Here is a 23254-nt window from a genome sequence, read left to right on the forward strand (position 1 = left end):
TGAAGTTGGCCCAGTTTCTGGTTCCTTTAAGGTTCTGGAACTGTTCTAGTCTAAAGGACCAGTACTGGTTCCAGAACCGTTCTAGACTCTGGTTTCAGGTCCGGTCTTATTTGTCCCATCTTTGGTCTTGCCTGGTTCTGTTTCAGTCAACATCTGGACCTGGTTCTGGACTTACTTTGGTTCCTTTATCTGAAACCGGTTTAGTTTGACTTTGGTTCTGGTCCATGTTGGACTCTCATTCATCTCCGGTTCTGGTTCTGAACCAGAACAGGAGGTCTTTTGCCTATTTGGACTGTAATCCACCTTGTTTTTCTGGTTCTGAAGTCCTGCCTTTGAGTTCTGTTCGGTTTTGGCATTCTGGCCCGGTCCTGGTGGTATTTCGGACCAGTCCAGAACCTTGTCCATGGTGGTTAATCGTTGTTGGGGATCAGGTGACCTGCTGTACTGAACCGGACCTTTCTGTCTGAAGGGAGAAAGTTCTGTGGAGTTCTGGGCCGGTTTTGGTTCTCCTTTTGTTCCGGTTGATCCGATCCGTTGTGATGTAATCTCTCCAGTCTTTGTGTTGCTGTTTCCTCATCTCCTCTCCTTCCTCTTAATCCCATTATCCAATAAAAGATGTCTGGTTGGGCCGGTTCTGGGGGGATTACAGTCTGGACGGGTCCGATTATAGAAAACTCGCCACTTTGTTTCAGACTTGATCATCAACAGGAATTGGTGTGACCTCTGACCTGCTTGGCATTACTTTATCCACGTTAATGTCTGATTTCTGGTGTTTTGGGGTTAAAGGTTAAAAAAACTGATGAATTTATAGAATCACCAAGTTTTTACAGAACTTTTCATGTCATCAGAATCATTTTCCGTTTTCTGCATCAACCTTCAGTTTCTGCATCTCAACCTTCAGTTTCTGCATCTCAACCATCAGTTTCTGCATCTCAACCATCAGTTTCTGCATCTCAACCATCAGTTTCTGCATCTCAACCATCAGTTTCTGCATCTCAACCTTCGGTTTCTGCATCTCAACCATCAGTTTCTGCATCTCAACCATCAGTTTGCATCTCAACCATCAGTTTCTGCATCTCAACCATCAGTTTCTGCATCTCAACCTTCGGTGTCTGCATCTCAACCATCAGTTTCTGCATCTCAACCATTAGTTTCTGCATCTCAACCATCGGTTTCTGCATCTCAACCATCGGTTTCTGCATCTCAACCTTCGGTTTCTGCATCTCAACCTTCAGTTTCTGCATCTCAACCATCAGTTCTGCATCTCAACCATCGGTTTCTGCATCTCAACCTTCAGTTTCTGCATCTCAACCTTCAGTTTCTGCATCTCAACCATCGGTTTCTGCATCTCAACCATCAGTTTCTGCATCTCAACCATCAGTTTCTGCATCTCAACCATCAGTTTTTGCCTGAGTAAAGTTCCAGTTTTCTTCATTCAGAAAAGAAAGCTGAAACATCTTCAGTGTTCTGGAACTGATGGGACTCCCTCTGGGCGGTTCCGACCCGTCGGGCCTGCTGCCTCTGACAGTCATCTACTTCAGCAGCTTAACAAATAGGATTAAAGTGGAGAGGAAGAAATCTCCCGCAGCAGCAGCAAAGTCCCATCTGCTCACCTGACAGCAAGAAGCTGCCACTGTCGGCACGTCCTGCACGACGCGCCCGACCCGTCCTGGTTCTGATTGTTCTGCCATGAGATCCACAGGAGGTATGAGCAGGTGGAGGTGAGGAGCAGCGGCGACCCGATTGGAGGAGAAAATGGGCCGGAGGAGCGTGGTTCTGTGGACGCTGGGAGCCGTGCTGCTGTCTGGGCTGCTGTGCACCGAGACGGGTGAGTGGAGGTTCTGGAGGTTCTGGGAGGAAACTTCAGCTTTTCAGGACTCTTGTTGAATTTCCCTGCAGAATCTGAATGTTATGAATGAAAGGTTCTGGTGTTTTTCTTCCAGTTCATGGTCTTCAGAACCAAACAGTTACTGCTTTTATTGGACCTTTTACATTTTGCACTGTGCTGGTCCAACTTTGAGATACATTCTGGGTTTTAATCAACAGAAAAGGTTTTATTTCTTGTCACAAGAGAAAGAAACGTCTTCGGTTCTGGTTGATCCGAAGCAGAGGAACCGTCCTGGTCAGAACGTCTTCCTGCAGTTTTATTCTGGAGGTCGGGTCAATGTTTCCTGTTTTCCTGTTGCATCCAGATCCCAGCCGGGACCTGGCGGAATCTGACCCGCTCTCCGTCAGAGAGCACTCGGTTCTGATCCGAAGGAAGAGGAGCTTGCTGTTTCCCAGCGGAGTGAAGCTCTGCTCCCAGGAGACGTTCGACCAGGCCGTCTCCAACCACCTCAACTTCTTCCACCTCAGAGGTACCGTCTGTTTCTCTTTCAGCTGCAGCTTACGGGCTTAAACAGGGAGCCTGAGGTCAGAGGTCGGAGGTCGCTCTGAGCAGATGCTTCACATAACCCTATTAAAGAGCTGGTTAACTTTTGGTTATGAGAGACATTTGACAGTTGGAGTGAAGGGATTCAACACGGTCCGATCCCAGAAAGCCGTGGGTCTCACAGCTCTGACCAACACCAGGTTGTCTCAGTCCTTCATTTGGCCTTGAAGAAACGACTCAACCAAACCGTCTTCATCCTGATCTGGTAGAAAAGTCTTCAATGAGGGTGTAACCAACTGGCAGGGTTCTGAAGGAGAACCAGGTGTGAAGACGATGAACCAGTGGCAGGTTTTTCAATTAGTTTGGTTTGTTTGACAGTACAGAGAGAGAACTGCAGCTTTTAATCCAGTATGGCTGATATAAGGTCCAGAACCAGCTGGATGGAGGCACCAGATCAGATTATTGGGTCATGATGATCCTGCAGTAGACTCTGGTTATAAACGGTGGACAGATAATGTCTCTGAGATGTCAGGAGTTCAACCGCAGCCTCCAGGTTTCTTCCTCTATGTTGACCAACATGAGCAGCTCAGCTCATGTTGGCCAACCTTTTCTCCAGATCTGATTGTTAACGTCTAATTTTAGCTGTTAGTTTGCTGGATTGAGCCAGATCAGTCTGGCCAGTTGGGTAAAGGGTCACCACGTTGTTTGTCTCAGAATCAATGGATTACGAGTCCAGAAAGACTCAGATTAGAGTTTCTTTAACCTTTGAGACCTCAGAAACATGCTGTTATCGTCCAGTACCAGCAGGCTGCGCCGTTGCTGGTTACCAAGGTAGTTACGGGAACGTTGTGCTTCAGTGTGCCAGGAGACCGTGTGGGAGGCCTTCAAGATCTTCTGGGACCGACTCCCGGACCGGGACGAGTACCAGGCCTGGGTCAACCGCTGCATTGACGGATCGGTCAGCATCAAGGACATCGGCAGCTTCTTCAGCCAATCAGAGGAGCATCAGAGCCTCATCAGGAGTGTAAGTCATCTCACCTTTGACCTTCTGGATATTCTGTACCATTAAATATGCCGCAGTGCTAATGATGTGATGCTTTATTTCAGAGAGTTGCCCTGGCTGCTGCCTTGAACAGGTCAGTAAACTTTCTGACCCGGTTCCGGTGGATCTGAGAAGAGACGGGTGGTTTGATGAGAATCACTGTGAAGCTGATTGTGTTGTGTTTGTGTTGACCCGTGTTGACCCGTGTTGATCCGTGTTGCCTCCTCACCGGCTGCAGTGCGCACGTCTCCTCAGGCTCTCCTCCATGCAGGTAGGCTCCACCAGCAGGAGGCCTCAACCAGAGCAGGGCTGGAGTCATTCTGAACAGGAAGGTCAGGCTAGCTGAGAAAGACCCAAATCAAGCTTCAAACTAAACCACTGAATCTACAAGCTTCTGCCTGGAATTCCAAAACATCTGGAATGACCAGGAGTTTATCTAAAGGCCTGAAGAAACGGGTCTGAGATCACCTGGAGGAAGACGCCAGTCTGCCAGGTCTGGGACAAGCTCTGGATTCCTGGTGGTTCCCACTTTGGATCTCTCTAAGCATCAGAGATGTCAGCAGTCTCTGAGGCTGTTTTCACACAGATGCTGCTCCAGTGAACATTTCTACTTTTGACTTCATCTGAAGTCCAGTAAACACATGTTGAAGGAACCTGGAGAAAACCTGGCGAAGCCTGAAGTGTCTGTTTGTGTCTGAAGTGACTTCAGTAAATATTTGGACATTAGGCTGAAACACAACTTGAGTGTTTACATGGAAATATATTTTAAAATGAATCTTTGATATAAACACTCGGTTTCTTTCAATATGGAGCAGAAAGAGGAAAATGACAGATTAAAGGAGGATTTGAGGAAGTGGAATGACTTCAGCCCAGACTAACTCAGCTTTGCTGCTTTTCCCGCTCATAGACCAGAGACGCCTCGTCTGGAGGACTGGCTGTGTGAGAGGCGCTTTCTGCAGTCTGCTGTGCAAACATGGCTGCACTTAGAATCATTTAAAGGGGAATTCCAACTATTTTAATGGCTTGCATTACATGAGCATGAGCAGCTATACCATAAACTGAGGTTTTAGTTTCTGATTCAGAAACAAAGAACAGAAAATAAACACATGTTCTGGATTTGCTTCAAAGCAAAGAATCAGAAGATGTGAAATAGTTGACATCCCCCTTTGCAGATTGAATCTCCTTGTTTTATCTCTGGTTTATTGAAACGTGTCTGTTTGTCCTGCAGATCGGCACCGCCTGTCCAGACTGAACCACCCGCCGTTTGGACTCTACCAGGTAGAAGCTGCTTTGCCTCTCAACCATTGTCATAAACCAGAACCTACAGAACCAGAAGAACAGACTTTCCCTAAACCAGCCAACTAGCCAGACTTTCACTCAGCACTTATGGTGCGGAGCCTGCATCATCGTATTGTCAGGATGATGCAGAACTTTGACACCCTGATGGAAGAGACATTTAGCTAGTCTGACAGCAACAAAGAACTGCAGTGCTGCACCAGAAAGTTTGGTAGACATCTTTTAATATTGTTTTTTTCTTTGTTCAAAATAACCACAAACTGCAACCATTGCTTCCTCTTTGTCGGCCATGTTAGTTTACTCTGAACTCACTGAGAAATGAAATCTAAACGTCAGTGAATGAAAGCAGTTTGTGTGTGTTGCGTTGCTCCTACTGTTTGGCTCGATGATAATATTGTCCCTGAAGTAGAGATGAGATTATTCACCAGTTCTCATTTCCAAGCAGCTCCTGAACATTAGCCATAATCAGGCTGCAGAAACCTTCAAACCAAAGTTAAAGAGTTTCAGTAGAAATATTCTTCTCTATGGATGCCCTGGAGGAACATGGGGATTAGTTACCTGCCCCTGCAGGTTGGAGCAGAAGTTGCTCAGCATGAGGCCTGGTGTTCAGCCCAGGTTGGAGAGTCTGGAGCTGCCGTGCCTCACCTTACACCCCAGTGTGTGTCTGTGAGGGGGGTTGATTCCCGTCACAGGCTCCGCTCTCAGAATAGACCTGTAAGCCTATTTACGGGCAGCAGCCTGGGCAATGGACGGAGACGGAGCGGGACATGCAGAGCGGACTGAGTTAGCTATCAGGGTTAGCTACAGGCTATCGCAACCTGTAGAGGCAGCATCACCAGGCTGGCTGCGTTTCCAGGTTACACATTCAAACCAGGAAGTACCAGACCTGCTGCAGAATAATGACTTCAGAACCGTTTCACCAAACCCGACATTCAGCTCAACCTTCAGGTTGTTTGAGAGCAACTTTCACTGTTGTCCTGTGAAGCTTAGAGAACAGAAAGCCTCATTGGCTTCATTCAATACACAAAAGTCAAACAGTGAACTTTAACCCTTCATGAAGTCCAGCAAATCCTTATTTTAAGGTTATTGCAGGTTTTGTTTGAACCATTGAAGAGATGTAATGCATGAAATTGACTAAAGAACATGGTAGCGCCCCCTACCTAGCAGCAGATATTCCTTTGCTCTTTTGTTCTAACCTTCATATGAGCTTCCACTAATTCCTTTTCACAGGAGACAACAGTGTCGTCTTTGGATCAGAAGCTATTACAGTCCGTCAGCAGGAGCTTTCTCCAGTCACCTCTTGGACTCCATCACTGTCTGCAACCGAAGCTCCGCTTAAAGAGGCTGCAGTGACTTCTCCTGTGGATTTAACCGCTGACCCTGCTGCTGACGCCAGGCCAGAAGACTCTAATGATATCCTGGAAACTGTACCGATTATTACTTCACAGAGTTCAGCTGAGGTCGTCAGAAACGTTCTAAATGTTGGAGTCACTTCAGAGGAGACTGTAGAGATGATCACAGATGTTTATCACCCGGTTACGCACAAGCCTTTTGACCCGATGGGTCAGGAAATTGGGACTGATGTTGGCAGAGTAGAAGAACAGCTTCTTGAAACTACTACTGAAGAGTTGAACAGTGTGTCTGTAGTAATACCAGAGGATGAGGAACCATCAGCCCAGCTGGTTGCTCAAGAAATCCTCACAGAACCTGCAGTTGTGGTTCTTCCAAAGCCCACCACGCCCCCTACTGTCGAAGCCTTCACTCCAGTTTTCACTCCTGTTGTTGTTGAAGACACACCTGAAACAACTGCTTGGAGTTTAGTTAGCCCCATCCAGGAGGAAATCCTGGATAACTCTTTAGATCCCAGCCCTGGTGTTACTTTGACTGAGACACCTAGAGAGCCTGTACAGGAACCCATTGTTGAAACTGTAGTTGTTGCGCCTGAGACTGATGTTTCTTTAGGTTCTGAAGGTGAGGCGAAAACGCCACAGGTAGATGATCCATCAGAGGCAGCAATAGATGTTAGCCAAGAAGAGATCAGAGAAGAAACAACACCAACTGTGTTTCTGATGGTAGAGTCTGAAGACGAGACGGAAATCAACAAGATTCCAGAGCAAGAATCAGATAGAGCCGTTCCCTCTCAGGCCTCCATCCTGAGGACTACCAGAAAGATGGATGAAATAAGACAAACTACTGAGATGACAATCAAACCTCTACTTATGGTAGAAGGAAACACTGTTCAAGAAATGGGAACAATACAGACAATGACACCTGAGGAAACTACCAAAGAAAGTGTTATTGTTTTGACATCAACGCCAGAGTATGTGATAGAGGTGGAAACAAAACATGAAAGAACAGTTATACTTACAGAAGATAATATGTTGGAAGGGGAAACAGAGGCTAGTGCTAAAAAAGAAAGTTTTCAGACAGAAGAAACCACTATTCAGGGAACAGATCCATCAGAAGAGCAGCTGGAACCATTGGACAAGAAGTTCATTGACGAGGAACCAGTGACGGAAGCTACTGGAGGATCTGTTGAACCTAAAACATCTGCAGAACCCAAAGAACAAGGTGAACATGACATTATAGAAGAACCAGCACCAAGAGAGGAAACTGCACATGAACCAGAACCTGCAGGAGAAACAGTACAGGCAGGAGAACCTCCAGGAACTGTTTCAAAGGAACCAGAAATAGTAGAAAAAACAGCAGAAGATAAAACCGAACCAGGAGATGACATAGAACCTGCAGAAGACAGGATGGTTGAGAGACCGGCACATGACCTGCAACTCAAGTTAGATACTCTTGAGAGAGCAGAACCTGAAAGAGAGTTGACTTTCACACGCGAAATTACAGAAATACCATCAACTGGACAGAAAGTAGCCAAAGAACAAAGAACAGACCCTACCAGAGATCCAGCACCAGAACCTGAGGCCACCAGGGGAGCAGTCCAAGAAATAAGTTCCACATTAGGGACAAAACAGAAAGCAGAACCAACCACAAAACCACCAGCACAGACAGAGCCAACTCCAGAAATGGAAATCACAGACACAGTGGAAGCAAAAGCAACAGAACCCACAGTTCAACCAGAACAGTTTCCGCAACCCACAGTAGAACCATCTCCAGATATGGTCATAGAACCAATAAAGGAAGCGGAAGAAAAGACAGAAGCTGCTGGAGATCTAGAAAAGGAACCTGAAGACTCTGTTGAACCAGCCCAAGAAGTAAATCCCTTGGGAGAATCAACACAAGGACCAGAACCAACCACTAAACCACAAGAACCCAAACCAGCTGAAGAAACTGCAACCATAGAAAAAACTGTTGAAGCTAAGTCCCCTGAACCATCACTGGTTCCAGAATTTACCATAGAGCCTTCACAAGAAATAGATTCCATCATCGATCAAGACAAAGAAGAAGAAGATCCAGACGTAAAACTGAAACAAGAACCAGTGCAAGAACCTGAGTCAACACAGAAACCAGGCCAAGAACCCAAACAAATTAAAGAATCAGCTCAAGAAAGAGAACCAATCATTGAACCCACAGAATCAACCAAAGATGAAAGACCTCAACCCACAAGAGATCCAGAACAGACAACAGTCTCCTCCACAGAGACAGGAAAAGGAGCAGAACCCACCAAAGAACCCGCTCCAGAAGCAAAGGCTGTGGAAGAACCACCCAGAGCATTTGAGAAACCGACACAAGATTCTTTACACATAGAAAAATCAGCTCCAGCGGTTGAACTCATAAAAGAAACAACACAAGAAGCCAAATTAACCATTGACCCAGCTCAAGAAATTGACCACACAGAGGAACCAACTAAAACAGAACCTACAAGAGAACCAGGCCCCAAAGTAGAAACTGATGAAGAACATCTACACAAAACAAAACTTGAACAAGGAGTCAAAGAAACTCCAGCAACCACTGAATGGCCAGCATTAGTGCCAGAAACAACTGATACCTCTGAAGAGGCAGTAAAAGAACCACCAGCAAAACCTACTGGAGAACCAACTGCAGAATTGGAACCTCCAATGGAAACAGGATACAAGGAAGAACCTACCAGAGAACCACCACAAGAATCAGAACCAGCTAAAGACCCAAAACCGGGAGAGGAAGTCCCCAGGGAATCTGTAGCAGAAACAGAATTCCCCAAAGAGCCTGAAACAATAGCAGAACTTAAAAGACAACCAGCACCAGGTGAACCTGCAGGAGAACCTTCTGGTAAAATGGAACCTACAGAAGGACTTGAAGAGACTGAACCTCATTTAAAACCCGATGAAGCTGGTGTTCCTCCAACATCTTCAGATGCAACAGGGAAACCATTTAAGGTCGGAGACGACAGAACCTCTGATACATCAGATAAAGTAGCCGAAGGAACAACAGATGCTCCAGAGGACTTGTTAGTACCACAGACGCCTGAAAAAGAAGTGATTACTGTAACCACTGAAGGCCCGGAAGACTCAGAAGAGTTACCTGTGACTGAGTTGGAGGGAACTATTGGACAAGACATAGTAACTGGATCTCCATATGGTTCTGAAGGCAAAACCATCAAAGAAACTCCTTCACATGAGGTTGAACCTGCGATCAAAGTGACTGAAAATGTTCCTGAAGCTGAGAAACCCAGTGAAACACCTGCAGAAGTTGTGACCAAAGCCCTTTTAGTGACAATATCAGAAAAAGGGTCCATCAAGCCTCCTTCTGAGGAAACTGTCCAGACTGTCATCCCTGAGGAAACAACCGAGACCGTCCTCCCTGAGGAAACAACCGAGACTGTCGTCCTTGAGGAAACAGTGGAGACTGTCGTCCCTGAGGAAACAGTGGAGACTGTCGTCCCTGAGGAAACAGTGGACTGTCGTCCCTGAGGAAACAACCGAGACTGTCGTCCCTGAGGAAACAGTGGAGACTGTCGTCCCTGAGGAAACAACCGAGACCGTCCTCCCTGAGGAAACAACCGAGACTGTCGTCCCTGAGGAAACAGTGGAGACTGTCGTTCCTGAGGAAACAGTGGAGACTGTCGTCCCTGAGGAAACAACCGAGACCGTCGTCCCTGAGGAAACAGTGGAGACTGTCGTTCCTGAGGAAACAGTGGAGACTGTCGTCCCTGAGGAAACAACCGAGACCGTCGTCCCTGACGAACAACCGAGACTGTCCTCCCTGAGGAAACAGTGGACACTATCGTCCCTGAGGAAACAACTGAGACTGTCGTACCTGAGGAAACAACCAAGACTGTCCTCCCTGAGGAAACAACTGAGACTGTCCTCCCTGAGGAAACAGTGGACACTATCGTCCCTGAGGAAACAACTGAGACTGTTGTCCCTGAGGAAGCAACCGAGACGGTTGTCCCCGAGGAAACAACCGAGACGGTTGTCCCCGAAGAAACAATCGAGACTGTCCTCCCTGAAGAAACAGTAGACACTATCATCTCTGAGGAAACAAGAGAAACTGTCGTCCCTGAGAAACGTCCCTCTGAGGAAACAACCGAGACTGTCCTCCCTGAGGAAACAGTGGACACTATCATCTCTGAGGAAACAAGAGAAACTGTCGTCCCTGAGAAACGTCCCTCTGAGGAAACAACCGAGACTGTCGTCCCTGAGGAAACAACCGAGACTGTCCTCCCTGAGGAAACAGTGGACACTATCGTCCTGAGGAAACAACTGAGACTGTCGTACCTGAGGAAACAACTGAGACTGTCCTCCCTGAGGAAACAACTGAGACTGTCCTCCCTGAGGAAACAGTGGACACTATCGTCCCTGAGGAAACAACTGAGACTGTCCTCCCTGAGGAAACAACCGAGACTGTCCTCCCTGAGGAAACAACTGAGACTGTCCTCCCTGAAGAAACAGTAGACACTATCATCCCTGAGGAAACAAGAGAAACTGTTGTCCCTGAGAAACGTCCCTCTGAGGAAAAGGTTTTACCAAGAGAGAACGGTACCCTAATGGTTCTCCCACCAGCTAACAGAGCTCCAGATGTAGCAGAGGAAACTCCACTAGGAACCTCAACAGTGGGACCCCCGAGGAGGCAACCATTCGGTCTACAACACACTCTCCTAAGTACGTAGTGGAAACCAACAATGGAAACTTTCCAGATGTAGCAGTCCGACCCTACGTAGAACAAGACATCTTTTTGGGGAACAATGACTTTGTGGAGGTGGAAGAGGACGATAACTCGGTAAGCAGAGGTAGAACATTTCACAATGTTTAAGTGTTGACTCCATCATCAGATCATCCTCTGGGTATATTTTGTGTTGTCAGATTGGTAACGAGATAGACGACACGCTGCTGCGACCCCTGCGACCCCTGAAGGAGTACGTGGTGGAGCAGCGGATCAAACTGAAGGGAGAAACCTACAGCAACGCTCTGAGAGACCCCAGCAGCTTCCAGTACCAGCAGCTGGCCAAGCAGTTCAAACGCAGGGTGTGTCTGTCCAGTCTATACAGAGGTGTAAGGGTCAAAGGTCAATGAACCCACTGAAAGCTAACTTATGCAGGTCTTTTTCAGAAAGGTGTTTCTGAGCAGCAGTTCCGTCTTCCTGCCCCTCAGCTCAGTTTCTCCTCATGGTTTCATCAGCACCACTGAAAATGATTCTGTGTTGTTACCATCTTCTTGTTTTGAGTCTCTTTCCCTCTCTGACGTCCACAACACTCACTCAGAACCAAACTGATTTGCCTGTGGTTTCTTCCAAACTGCAGACTCAGGACTTTGGCTCCGGTTTAAAGGCCTCGCCTGACTTTCACGCTTTAAGTATCTTTATGCATTACAGCTCAGCTTGCTGCGGCTGCCAGAGAGCAGCTATACGAGCCGCGGAGGCTGCGGAGAACATACAGTATACGAGCAGTGACTCACCTCGAGCCGCTGGAAAAAGCTGCGCTGCCAGGAAAGCAGAGCGCAGCGCCGGTGTGTTCCCGCTCCACTGGGAGGTTTATGGGCCTCGCTCCATGTTAGTGACGCGGGAAAGCAGTTTATGGTTTGAATGTCATGGTCAGGATCTTTAATGAGGGAATATGAAGTGGATAACTGCACTAATAGAATCAGCAGAAGAAGAAAAGGGCAGCCACAGGCCACTATACTCTGTTTGAAAGGTCTGAGCTGCAGATTTCACTCATTAAAAACTCGAGTGTCGGTCTTTATTAGGAAGACCTTTAGCTTTCCTTCCTCCACTGAGGCTCTTCTGTTGTGGCTCTTTGAATGACCCCAAACGGTCCAGATGTGCTGAGACAAACATCCTGGAAGGGAATGAACAGAACATTTCCTGGTTCCTGAACATGTTTCACCTTCCATCCGCATCAGTTTGAGTTTGAATGATGACCTTTGAACAATGACAAAAAGCTTTAAAATCAGAGTGGACCAGTAAGTGATGACCATGACCTTTATAGATGAGCGGTTCTGGAGTAACGAACCTCCTCTGGTTGTTCTGGTCCGAACTGCAGCAGGATTTAACTTGTGTTTCCTCTGACAGGTTGAAGTCGCCTTCGACAGGCTGCCAGGCTTCAAGAGCCTTGACATAATTGAATTCAGGTACTGTTTAATTGACTTAGATTACAGCTGACCTCAGGAACTGTCATTTATAAGTAGTAAACTTTGGATTTAAAAGCAAGCTGGACAAAAAGCTCAGTTTCTCTGTCATTTTGAATGTTCACGTTTTTCCTGGTTTTGTCGGCTCATTTCTGGTTTGGTTTGTGTTTTCAGGCCTCAGAAGGACCTGCAGCGGTAAGTTTGTCCTCATTCTGTCTTGGCCTCCCAAACATTGCTTCATTAGGGCTCTGTGCAGCTGGGCTAATCCATAACCTGTAGCCCTGCTGCCTCCTCTCCACAACTTCTGGAGCTCTGGGACGTGTGTTTTCACTTCTGCTGAAGGATTAGCTGGCGTCTACCCTGACGTCTTGTCAGGCTTTATGGGTGACTTAACCCCTGGCCCCTTTCTGGCAGGAACACTGATTAATGCCCCTCCAGCTGGCTGTGGAGGTGTAAACCTGCTGCAGAGGAGCTTCAGGCCGACGGGAAACTGAAATATAGAAAAGCCTCAATAACCTGAGATAATGTAAGATTTAAAAAGGCTGATCCACTGGAGTTCACAGCAAGTTGGTTCTGTTGATGGGCAGCCTGGTCCTCTGGATCAGGTCTTTGCTCACCTGTTGCACTGAACAACAGGTCTGTCGCTCCGCTGTCTGCTTAATGTCCTTATTGATAGTCAATCAGGTCTTAAGTGGGATAAGACGCTCGGCGGCCACTGCAGCCGTTACAGGATTACCTTAAAGCTTTATGACCAACTCTACTCTCACCGCTCCGTCAGACCGGCCCAGACTCCACAGACCATCCAGCAGGTCACCAGGTTCAGCCGTTCCTCAGCGTCAGCATGAACTAACAGACGAGATAAACAGGTTGAATGTAATAATCAGACAACAACCAGATCCAGTCAAACACATACAGAGCAACTTTTGCACTAATTTACTGTCTAAAAATAAATTGTTTCTTCAGATGTTGTTGTCGTTTCCTTGATGATTGGATGGTGTTTGTACCTGAATGCTGACTGAGCTGTTCCTCTGTGTTCTGGTCCTATCAGGGGTCTGGTGGTGCAGGTCCACTACTCCATCACTCTGGACCTGGAGGTGGACAGCGGTGGGATCTCCAGCGACACGTTGGACTTCATCACTCTGCAGAATAATCAGGTGGAGCGCAGCTACGTTGGCTCTGCTGAGCAGCCCACCGTCATCTACACAATCACTGATTTCCGTAACTACATCACCGAAGCTCTGCACAAAGACAACGTCCTGAACAACGGCAGCCTGGACAGCCTGGACAGCCTGGAAAACGGTACCTCTGCTTGTTTGGTCTTTAGAATCTGGTGATCAGGCCCCAGATCTGAAAATCTAATGTTTATTGTTTGTTTTATAAGTGATGTTTTCATGGTGTAAAGCATTTAGAACAGCCTTGTTGATGAAATGTGCTATAAAATCAATCTTAACTTGACTTTAATGAACATATTAAAGAAATATTGACTGTTTCACTGAAGTGTTTTTGTATTTGAAGCAGGGAACGTTCCTCCTGTGAAACCTACAAGTGAATCGGATGAAGCTTACAACAACATGGTGAGACAAATTCAACTAAACTCTAAACTTGACAGATTTAAATGAGTAGAGGCTGAACGATGGCTCCTTGTTTTCAGGATAACATACTGGCTGCAGAGAAACCTCCTGATGCGCCGATCCATGAGCCAGACACCAGCCAGGTTTTCCTGAAAAAGGAGGACTTCCTGTTTGATACCAGGGACCAGTGGAAAGGTCCACACAGTGAGGAAGTGAGTGAAAACGACGTCTTCTTATTCGATGAAAGTACAACACCTCCACAGACCGTTAAAGTCCAAAAGACAGTTGACCTGGAGCCAGTAACTAAAGACGGTAAGAAACGTCTCCGTCTGTAAAACCTTTTCTGTTGTCCTGGATCAGATCAGTCAGTTAATGAGTTCATTTGCTTCACAGATGGTGGAAACATTGAAGGTGAGGGATTCCTCCTCACTACGCCTCCCAGCGCTGTGGATGATCACCAGGTGGATGATCACCAGGTGGATGACCACCAGGTGGACGACCAGACGGTCGTTCCTGAAGGTTCAGCAGTCACCTCACCTCCAAAACCCTCTGAGGCCACATTTGATCATGGATCTGGCTCTGGTTTCTCTGGAGATGATCAGGATTCTTATCTCTGGTCTTGGGAGGCTTCAGAAACGTCTGACATCACTTCTGACAGCCATGAAGTCCTACCACCACCTGACCTGGAGATGGACACGGATGCTGCTGCTGTGGAACCAGCAACCTCTAAAGCGGCTGATGTTTTACTGGTGGGAACCGCCACGTCTGATGGTACCCAGAAACCTCTGGTCTCTGTGACGCCACTGAGCACAGACACATCAGACTTCACCACACCTTCAACTGAGGCAGCCATGACTGTTGACCTTTCTGTTCAAACGGTGGAAGCATCTGGTTTCCATGATGACTACTCTCTGGTTGAGCCTCAGACCCGAACAGTTCCTGTTACGCCCTCTCCTGACCCTAAGACCTGGACTCCAGCTGATTCTGGCATCAGGCGCCCAGAGGCCACTGGAAACATGGAGGAAGAGCTTTTGGGGGTCACTGTCTCAGACATGAAAGGTGAAGAGGTCATTGTGCTTGATTTACCAAAAACCCGGACTGAAGCTCCTCTAACTCTGGACCTACCTACATTTGTTGAAGTGCAGGCGGTCACAGTGGCTGAAACAGCTGCTGGTGGTCCAGAACAGCCTGAGGTCAAATCTGAGCCGCCCCTCCCAGAAACAAGAGCACCCAGTCGGGTTGAGATTTTGGAGGAGCAGCATTTAGGAACCACCCCGACAGCACCCTCACCTGAAGGTCTGGACCAGGACCTGGCTGTGGATGAAGTCATTGTGGTCACTACAACCACAGCCTCTCCGGTCCCATCGTTACCCCCAGCCTCGGACCACAGCGGCGCTCTCTCCCCTGAAAAGGAGTCGCCGTTCACTCGAGTCTCTGACTCAGTGCCAGAAGATGAGGATCTCTTTCACCACGACGAGGTCACTGATGTTTCCACCAGCTCCAGTTCTTCAGACGTTTTTCAGTCGACACCAGCAGAAACGACTCCAACTGATTCTGGACAGAAAACGCTGGGAGCTTCAGAGCAACACATGAAGACAACCGAACGTCCAGGAGAGGAAGCAGGAACTCCTACAATCACAGAAGAACCTTCTGAGGGAATTGAGGAAGAATGGCCTGTTAAACATGAAGACAAAGCTGACCCTCTGGACAATGCCAGAGTCAAACCTCATGGAGTTGAAAGCAAAGGAGAATCCTCAGAAACTGAAACTGTGACAGTGAAGAGTGAAGCTTCAGGTGGAGAAAAGCAAACTCCTGTGGAGGATGTAGAGTCTACATCACAGGCAGAACAAACATTGGGAGCTGAAGAAGAGCCCGACCCTCCCAAAGGACAAAGTGTGGAAGTGCAACTTTCAGGACAGGAACTGGAGACCTCCAGACCTGAAGAAGAGCCTTTAGGAGGCAAATCTGAACCTGCTGAAGAACAGAAAGAGGAAGAATCTTTACGGGAACTTGAGCCTTCAGAAATAAAAGTAGATTCTTCTGGAGAAGTAAAAACAGAGGAGGAAGGAGAACATTTTGGAAAGGAAGTGGCTCCTTCACATGGGAAAGTGGAAACAGAACCTTCCAGAGAAGAAGTCACCGCTCTGCTTCCAACACCGTCTTCCTCACAACCCAACGTTAACCACAGCTCTTCTGTCATCAACCTCGACTATGACTTCTCCGACTTGCCGAGTATTGATGTGAGCTTCGACCTGTTCCAGTACGGCTCTGGGGAAGCTGATGGTGACAGCAGTGACTTCTCCAGTGAAGCTCGAGGTTCAGACCTGGAAGCTTTTCCTTTGCCGGGCCGGCCGGGCAGAGCTCTGACCGTGTTCTTCAGCTTGAGGGTCACCAACATGGCGTTCTCCAGGAACCTCTTCAACAAAAGCTCCTCAGAGTACAAGTCCCTAGAACAACAGTTCATCCAGCTGGTGAGAATCTCAAAGAACCAGATTCCATTAAATAGGTTCCATTAAGGATCCTCTGGTAACCTTTCTGTCTTTCTTTGTAGCTGGTCCCGTACCTCCAGTCCAATCTGAACAACTTCCAGAACCTGGAGATCCTGAACTTCAGAAACGGCAGCATTGTTGTAAACAGCAGAATGCGTTTTGGCAAACCGGTTCCCAAAGAGGTCACCAACATCATCTACCTGATTCTGGAGGACTTTGCCAACACGGCCTACCACACCATGAACCTGGCCATCGACAAGTACTCACTGGATGTTGAGTCAGGTGAGACCCAACCCAACCTGGACGAGTCCAGAGGAGTAACAGGGTTTCCCTTAAATCTAACCTCATCATAAAATGAGGGACGGTGAGGCGAGAGGAGAAGGAAACCATTGGCTCTTCTTACGCCTGGTTGGTTTTCAGCCTGTTTGTGCAGAGCTGCAGCGTCTCAGTTGCCCTTTCACCTCTTAGGATTTGATCTAATACCTCAGATAATCCGTCTGGGAGGAACGTGAGCAGTGGCACAGACTGCAGTATCAACATCATGTTTGTTTGTCTCCGTCTGCCTGAACACCAGGTGTTTTCCTCCTCTATTAGTCTTTAAAAGGTAAAGTTGTTTACCGGGTTTAATCCGTATAATGTCCTTTTATCATGTTGGAACAAACGTTTCTTGCACTTCAAAAATGACTTCTTCAAACCAATGGGTTTATTGGATGCTTTTAAAATGTCTTGTTGTATCAGAACCAGAAAACTCTACAGGAACCAGTTTAGTCTGAAAGGTCACTGGATGGATCTTTGAACAAATTAACTCCTAAGATCTGAGTTTAGGAGATCTGGAAGTACTGATGACCTGCTGCTGGGTTTTCTGTGGGTTTACTGAGAGACCCCTGCTGGGTTTTCCGCCCCTGATGGGAGAAGAGTAAATAACTCATTGTTTCTGCGTTGCGACTGCACTTTAATCTGTCTGAGCCATTGTTAGGAGCTCCTCACTGACTAATCAAGCTAAGCTACAACAGTGACTCACTGGGGTCTGAACTCTGGATAATCAGTTTACTCCTCTCATCTTCGCTGCAGACACGTTTTCCATTGCACAAGCACAAGCTAAACCTGCCAGGTCACTTAGAGGCTGCAGGGCTGGCTGGGGTCACGCCATAAGCACCGACCAAAGTCTATGATCGCACTTCAGCATCATTAGAAAGAGGGAATCCACATTGACGTTGCCATAGAAGCATCAACTTCCCATCCTTGCAGACCAGTCCAAGGTCCCTGGAAAGAAACCGAGTTGTCTAAGAATCTGCAGAGACTTTGATGAGAGAGTGGCTCTTTCTCTGGTGGAGTTTCTGTTTTAATCTGGTTCATGGGCTCTGAGGCGTTTTCCTCTCCACCTGGCAGGTGACCGGGCGGATCCCTGCAAGTTCCAGGCCTGTAACGAGTTTTCCAAGTGCATGGTGAACCAGTGGTCAGGAGAGGCAGAGTGCGTGTGTGATCCTGGATATCTGAGCATCGACGGCCTGCCGTGTCAGAGCGTCTGTGATGCTCAGCACAACTTCTGCCTCAACGACGGCAAATGTGACATCATTCCTGGCAAGGGCGCCATCTGCAGGTAGGGGAGACCAAAGGATTGATTGGTATTCTGTAAAAAGTGAATTAACCTTCATTAATTAATTAACCAACTAATTAATTAATTTTGTTACATTTTCAACATTTTATTGAATTCTGAATTATGTTCTTGACAATTTAAACACCATTATCTGTCTTCTTCTTGTTTAGTATTTTCTATATATTATGATAATTACTGTAATTGTAATTTGACTGAAATAGGATGAAACTGAATTTAGCCTCTCTATCAACAGTTCAATAAAACATCACACCATCTGCGTACAAGTGAATATTTGCATTAAAGTATTAATATTAAATGTGAAATAAAATATTGTATCATGTGCATATTGGTGAGTATTTAGCTTTATGAGGGGTTTGGTGAGGTTGACCCGGGGTTGGTTGCTGCAGGTGTCGTGTTGGGGAGAACTGGTGGTACCGCGGTGAGCACTGTGAGGAGTACGTCTCTGAGCCGCTGGTGGTCGGCATCGCCATCGCCTCGGTGGTCGGCTTCCTCTTGGTGGCTGGAGGAATCATCTTCTTCCTGGCCAGAACGCTCCGAGAGCAGTACGATGGTGAAGACACAGAGGATCCACTCAGGTTGGACGAATCTTTGAGTTTCAGGAGTAAATTTAGTTTCACGTGAAAATAAAACATTTTATCTTGTGACGTTTTAGACGGCATGAAAGCCTTCCAACTTTGGAGCGAGCCACAAAGTTCAACCCGATGTTTGAGAGCGACCCGGTCTCTGCTCAGTACTACCGGCGCTACGATGACAGCCTGCCCCAGTACCACCAGTGCTGCGACTCCACCCTGAACCAGTGCTGCTCTAAAGAACTGACCAGTGAAGAAATACAGAACATCTGCCAGAACACGGCTCTCTCCAAAGAGGTGAGGTGGTTGTATTGATGGATCTCTGTGGCGTCGGCGTCTCGTCGTCTCTGAAGCTAGTCGTGTTAGCGGCTCAGAGCTCCTGATTACCGGGCGACTTTCTCCTCTGGCTTCACCGTCTTACTTCTTGCCGGTGATCTGGACTCTTCAGGCCGAGCTCACACCATGTTGTGACATTTCTTTGGCTCAGGCGTTTTCAACTCAGCAGGATGTTTGTACTATGTAGACAAGTATTTTTACTTCTCCTACTGCGCTCTTACATAAACTTGATCTCTGTGCACTGACCTCTGACCTCTCCACAGGAGATCCAGGAGCGTCTCAGAATAATCGAGTTGTGCTCCAGAGATCAGCGCTTTGCAGACTTTGTCCGGCAAACGCAAGTGTGAGTGCTCTTACTTTTTCTTTATCCGTTTATTGAACGCTGATCTGGAACTGCTTCTCAAATATTTACCATGTTGGTTTGAATCTTGCTAAATCCTCAGATATTTAGAATTTCCCCTATGAAATGAAACAAAAGGAATCTAAAGACCAAACAAGTTGTTGTTCACCTCACAGCTCTGTTCACGTTCAGCCTGAACATAAACTAACTTGTTCTTCCTGAACCAGATTCCTGGAGAGGAGAGGAAGCTCCACAACGTAGCGTCCAGGCAGCCGCAGACCTCCAGGTACAACCAGACTCATCACTGTTTGAGCAGGATTCCTTCATGATGCACTACACTACCCAGAAGCCTCAGCAGACTCTAGATAGAACAGCTCTGCTCAGCTTTAAACTCTTAGCGATCATCAGTGACCTCCTGTGGTTATGTCATGCACTAGTAGCTAGCAGAGTGAACTTTTAGCTTCGGGAACATTAAGGCTTGAGAACCACTGCTTGAACTTTGACCTGTTGTTTCTCCACAGAAACCAGTCTACATCTTTAACTGGAGGAGGAAGACCAGTCTACCATGATGCTGCTGTTCGTTGGGCTGAAGGTGACCAGATGCTGACAGATGTTGGAGTTTATGTTTTCGCCCTGAAGTGAACTTGATTTTTGATTCCGTTCTGTGTTTTGTATCCTGACGTCTCGTTTTGAAGGAACACTTTGATTTCTGATCTTTGATCGCTGGACATTACCTCTGTCTTACACATTCTGCCAGACTTCATCTCCAGCTTGGATCGAAGGGTTTCTGGTTGCATCCTGACCTCCTGGTGGTCTCTGGTGTAACCTGGACGTCGGTGACCGGCAGCGTCTCTCCCTCTGGTGCCTTCACTGTTCTGTTAGCTCTTCTGGGATGTGATGCAAACAGAGCCCTTGATCACAAGCAACTTTGACATAAATCCACAGCACCACACTTCATCAACCTCCTGCTTTTTCTACTGCTTTCTCCTCACTGATGTTTACATTTCTGTATTAGAGGTAGAGCTCAACTCTGACTCCATGAAATGATGAATGTGTCTAGTTTGTGTTTTCTAAGACTTTGGCTGCTTCTCATTAGAGCGAGGCAGCCCCAACCTTTCCCTTCAGTTTCATTAATGTGTTTATTTTGTGGATCTGAAACATCTGGATCTTGTAGAACAAACGGTTTGGACAAGAGACAACTTTTAGTTCTTTAGAGATACTCTGGGACCTGATTACTGAGCAAACAAAGCAACAACACAACAACATGGGTCGAATCAAGCTGAGGTTGCTCTAATGTCAGCCTCCTGCAAAACGTGCAAACCACTTGATGTTATTCACCGGTTCTGATGAAACGATGTGACCCAGCAGAGAAAATTATAATGTGTTGTTTCAGTGAGACTCTCTGGTACTTTCTGCTTTCAGCAGTCACAGCTTTCAGCAGTCACAGCTTCAGGGTCATGATCCGGTTCTGTTTCTTTCTTTCTCTCCAGCTACCAGCCGCGTTGTTTGACATTTATTTATGTTTTTTGCTCTCTGATCTTCCCACCATGCTGTTTTATGACAAAGTATTTTCTAATCTTCATCTGCAGAACGTCGTGTCCAATTACTGAAAATACAGACCTGAATGCTGACGCAGCATAACTGCCTAGCTTGTTTTTAGATGTGCTAATAGAGACCAGGAACAAGTTTGATCTTGATTTCCCTCCTAAATGTTTATCCTGACGTTTTAAAAAGCCGTCTCTTTCCCTTCCTCTGATGGTTTTAACGTTCTCGGCCCTCTTGTCCGTCGGTTTGGTTTGTATTGTGTGTTTTTATGGCGGTTTGTCTGATTTTTAGTCTGAAGCTGTAACGTAAGCGAGGGAGGTGGCGCACTTTTTAAAATAAAATGCTGACTTTTTTTACACACCCTTCGTCAAATGTTGCATGTTTGTTAAAGAGGAAAAACTGAAGTCAAACACTGTGCTGTCAGAGCGGACATGTTGGCCATCGCCGTGACAACCTGATGACATCACAGGTAATCAATAAGAATGTTGAAGTGACTGGTTAATCCTCTCAGGTATGTTTCATGTAAAATGTCAGAAAAGCATATTTATACTCATAATTTGTCTGTTTTCCATGTTTATCAACATTAATGTTGCCATTTGTTACGTTCCTGAAGGTGTCCAAAGTGTGGCACGGGGGCCATTTGCAGCCCTTGAAATAATTATGTGTGGCCCTGCTGCAGATGAATATGTTCCATCTTTTTTAAGGAAGAAGTTAAATCTTTTTAAGAGTGTTTGGTACTGAAACCGCTTTCATTTACCAGCCATGTTTTGTTTTGTTTGCATTTTAATATCCTGGTAGCGACAAACATCCAGCCACTATTCACTGAAAACAATCATGGATGAATTTGCCAGGTTTTTTCGACAAAGTTATTTTATTTGTTACAGAGAATCGATTAAAATGTTGTCTACACCAACAAAGTCGAAAACATTCAGTCCAGAAAGTTTGGAAACTGAACTCTTTTATTACTGAGACCTGAAATATTTTGTTCTTTTCCACTTTGCTTCAGTAAATTCATGCACTTTGACTTTAGTGCTTGGAGACACAAAGCAGTAAAATTATTGTGCAGTTTTGTTTTGAGGGGTGGGAAAACTCCCCCCGATGCTTTTAACGTTTTTAAAAAGTTTGTCCCCAGGTGAGGTCTCCTGGTTGGAGACCGTCTCTGGTCCTCGGTGGTCCTCGGGGACCCTCGGTCGTCTCTCATCGGCTGCCGTGGCTACAGCAGTGAGGATGACGGCTGGTAAATCCCATCCTTCATCACCAGAGAGACAAAAGTCAAACAGAGCGAGGCAGAGTGAGGACAGACGGTCTCCTGGAGGAGGACGTGTTGACGCTCAGTCATCGCTGCTGACAGCAGGAATGTTGAGACCCAAAGTCAGCAGCCGGAGGTTCGGTTCTGAGTTTTATCCAGCGTAACGCGACGGGTTGGACCCGCATCCAGACTGGAACCAGTGAGTACATGTGAATCGAACTGATTTCTGCTGCAGTTATTTCTGTTCAATCCACTAATTAAATGCCACTGAAGAGAAGAAGAACAAAAACGTCACACAGCAGTAATAATGGCCGCCGAGTTTAACATTTTTGAGATCTGATAGCAAAGTCACAAGATGAAGGAAATCTGCAGCCATTATTTACATCCAGATTTACGGCTTTGTCTTCTTCTGGTGCAGAACTGTGACACAGTTTGTCATTTGTTTTGAAGGAACTAAGCCTGAATCCTTTATTTGATTAATTTTTCAGTAATTTGTTCTTTATTTTCTGATTTTTTATGTGTGAAGGAACATGCCAGGTTAATGATGTGAACATTATTCATTCATTCATTCATCATTCAACCTGCTTCACTCATTTCATTCCTCTAAATATTCATCATTGAGAGGAAGGTCGTGTTGAAGGTTCCCCTCGTTCCCTCAGCTTTGGTTTCGGACTGAATTTGAACTCTTAGGAGCCGCCGCCTCTAGAGGCTTTTATTTTGGAAACAGAGGAGACAGAGCGGCGCAAGCAGACAAAATAAAAGCAGAATATGTTGACATTGTTGCACGTGAGACCTTGGTGACCCTGAGACTGAACGGGTCTGGGATCTGGTCCAGGATCCGTTCTGGTTCTGTTTCAGAACTGCTTGATCAGAACCAGCCGGGATCAGTCGGTTGTTTTAGTGAATCGGGAAGAAACGCGACTCGGGCCTGAATGTTTCAGGACCAACAGAACCATTCTGGTCCAAACAACCCAACCTTCATCTTCCTCCTGTATTTCTAACCAGACTCTCATCATTTCATCAAACTCAGTTCATTCAGTTTTTTTCTCCTCCTCAGTCTCACAACCCATGATGCATTGCATCAGTTAGGGGCGTGGCATCTTGTCATGAAACAGAAACTACTCTCCTAAATGTGTTCAGAAAAATAAGTGTGAAGATCAGAGGGAAGGTCATCATCAAAGCTGCAGGGCCGAAGCCTTTCCGGGGCCCTGAGCAGGTTGTCATGGGGATGGATCAGGAGCGCTGCAGCTCTTAACCTGGATGACCTCTGACCCTGACGGCCTTAAAGGAGCAGGCAGACGTTTCAGCAGCTAGCCCTGC

The 23254-nt window shown here is 46.6% G+C and overlaps 1 protein-coding gene across 1 annotated transcript; it reads left to right on the forward strand.

Moving 5' to 3' along the window:
- Positions 1-1269: 1269 nt before the first annotated feature.
- Positions 1270-20568, forward strand: LOC129354860 (titin homolog). Its single transcript, XM_055024393.1, has 24 exons — positions 1270-1828; positions 2193-2357; positions 3229-3395; positions 3479-3507; positions 3652-3684; positions 4642-4691; positions 5940-9547; positions 9594-9788; positions 9863-10545; positions 10673-10874; positions 10958-11119; positions 12162-12220; positions 12392-12412; positions 13266-13516; positions 13733-13791; positions 13869-14100; positions 14182-16259; positions 16340-16559; positions 17667-17877; positions 18282-18470; positions 18548-18761; positions 19064-19143; positions 19368-19426; positions 19662-20568. The coding sequence occupies exons 1-23, from the start codon at positions 1756-1758 to the stop codon at positions 19399-19401; spliced, it is 9015 nt and encodes a 3004-aa protein (XP_054880368.1). The 5' UTR covers positions 1270-1755; the 3' UTR covers positions 19402-19426; positions 19662-20568.
- The last annotated feature ends 2686 nt before the right edge of the window (positions 20569-23254 follow it).

This window comes from Poeciliopsis prolifica, unplaced genomic scaffold (genome assembly GCF_027474105.1).
Source record: "Poeciliopsis prolifica strain line A6 unplaced genomic scaffold, Auburn_PproV2 SCAFFOLD119, whole genome shotgun sequence".
NCBI classification, from domain to species: Eukaryota; Metazoa; Chordata; class Actinopteri; order Cyprinodontiformes; family Poeciliidae; genus Poeciliopsis; species Poeciliopsis prolifica.

Coding starts and splice junctions, on each gene's coding strand:
- LOC129354860 (XM_055024393.1), top strand. CDS start 1,756: ATGGGCCGGAGGAGCGTGGTTCTGTGGACGCTGGGAGCCGTGCTGCTG. Junction 12,221..12,391: donor CTTGACATAATTGAATTCAG/GTACTGTTTAAT, acceptor TTGTGTTTTCAG/GCCTCAGAAGGACCTGCAGC. Junction 16,260..16,339: donor AACAACAGTTCATCCAGCTG/GTGAGAATCTCA, acceptor CTTTCTTTGTAG/CTGGTCCCGTACCTCCAGTC.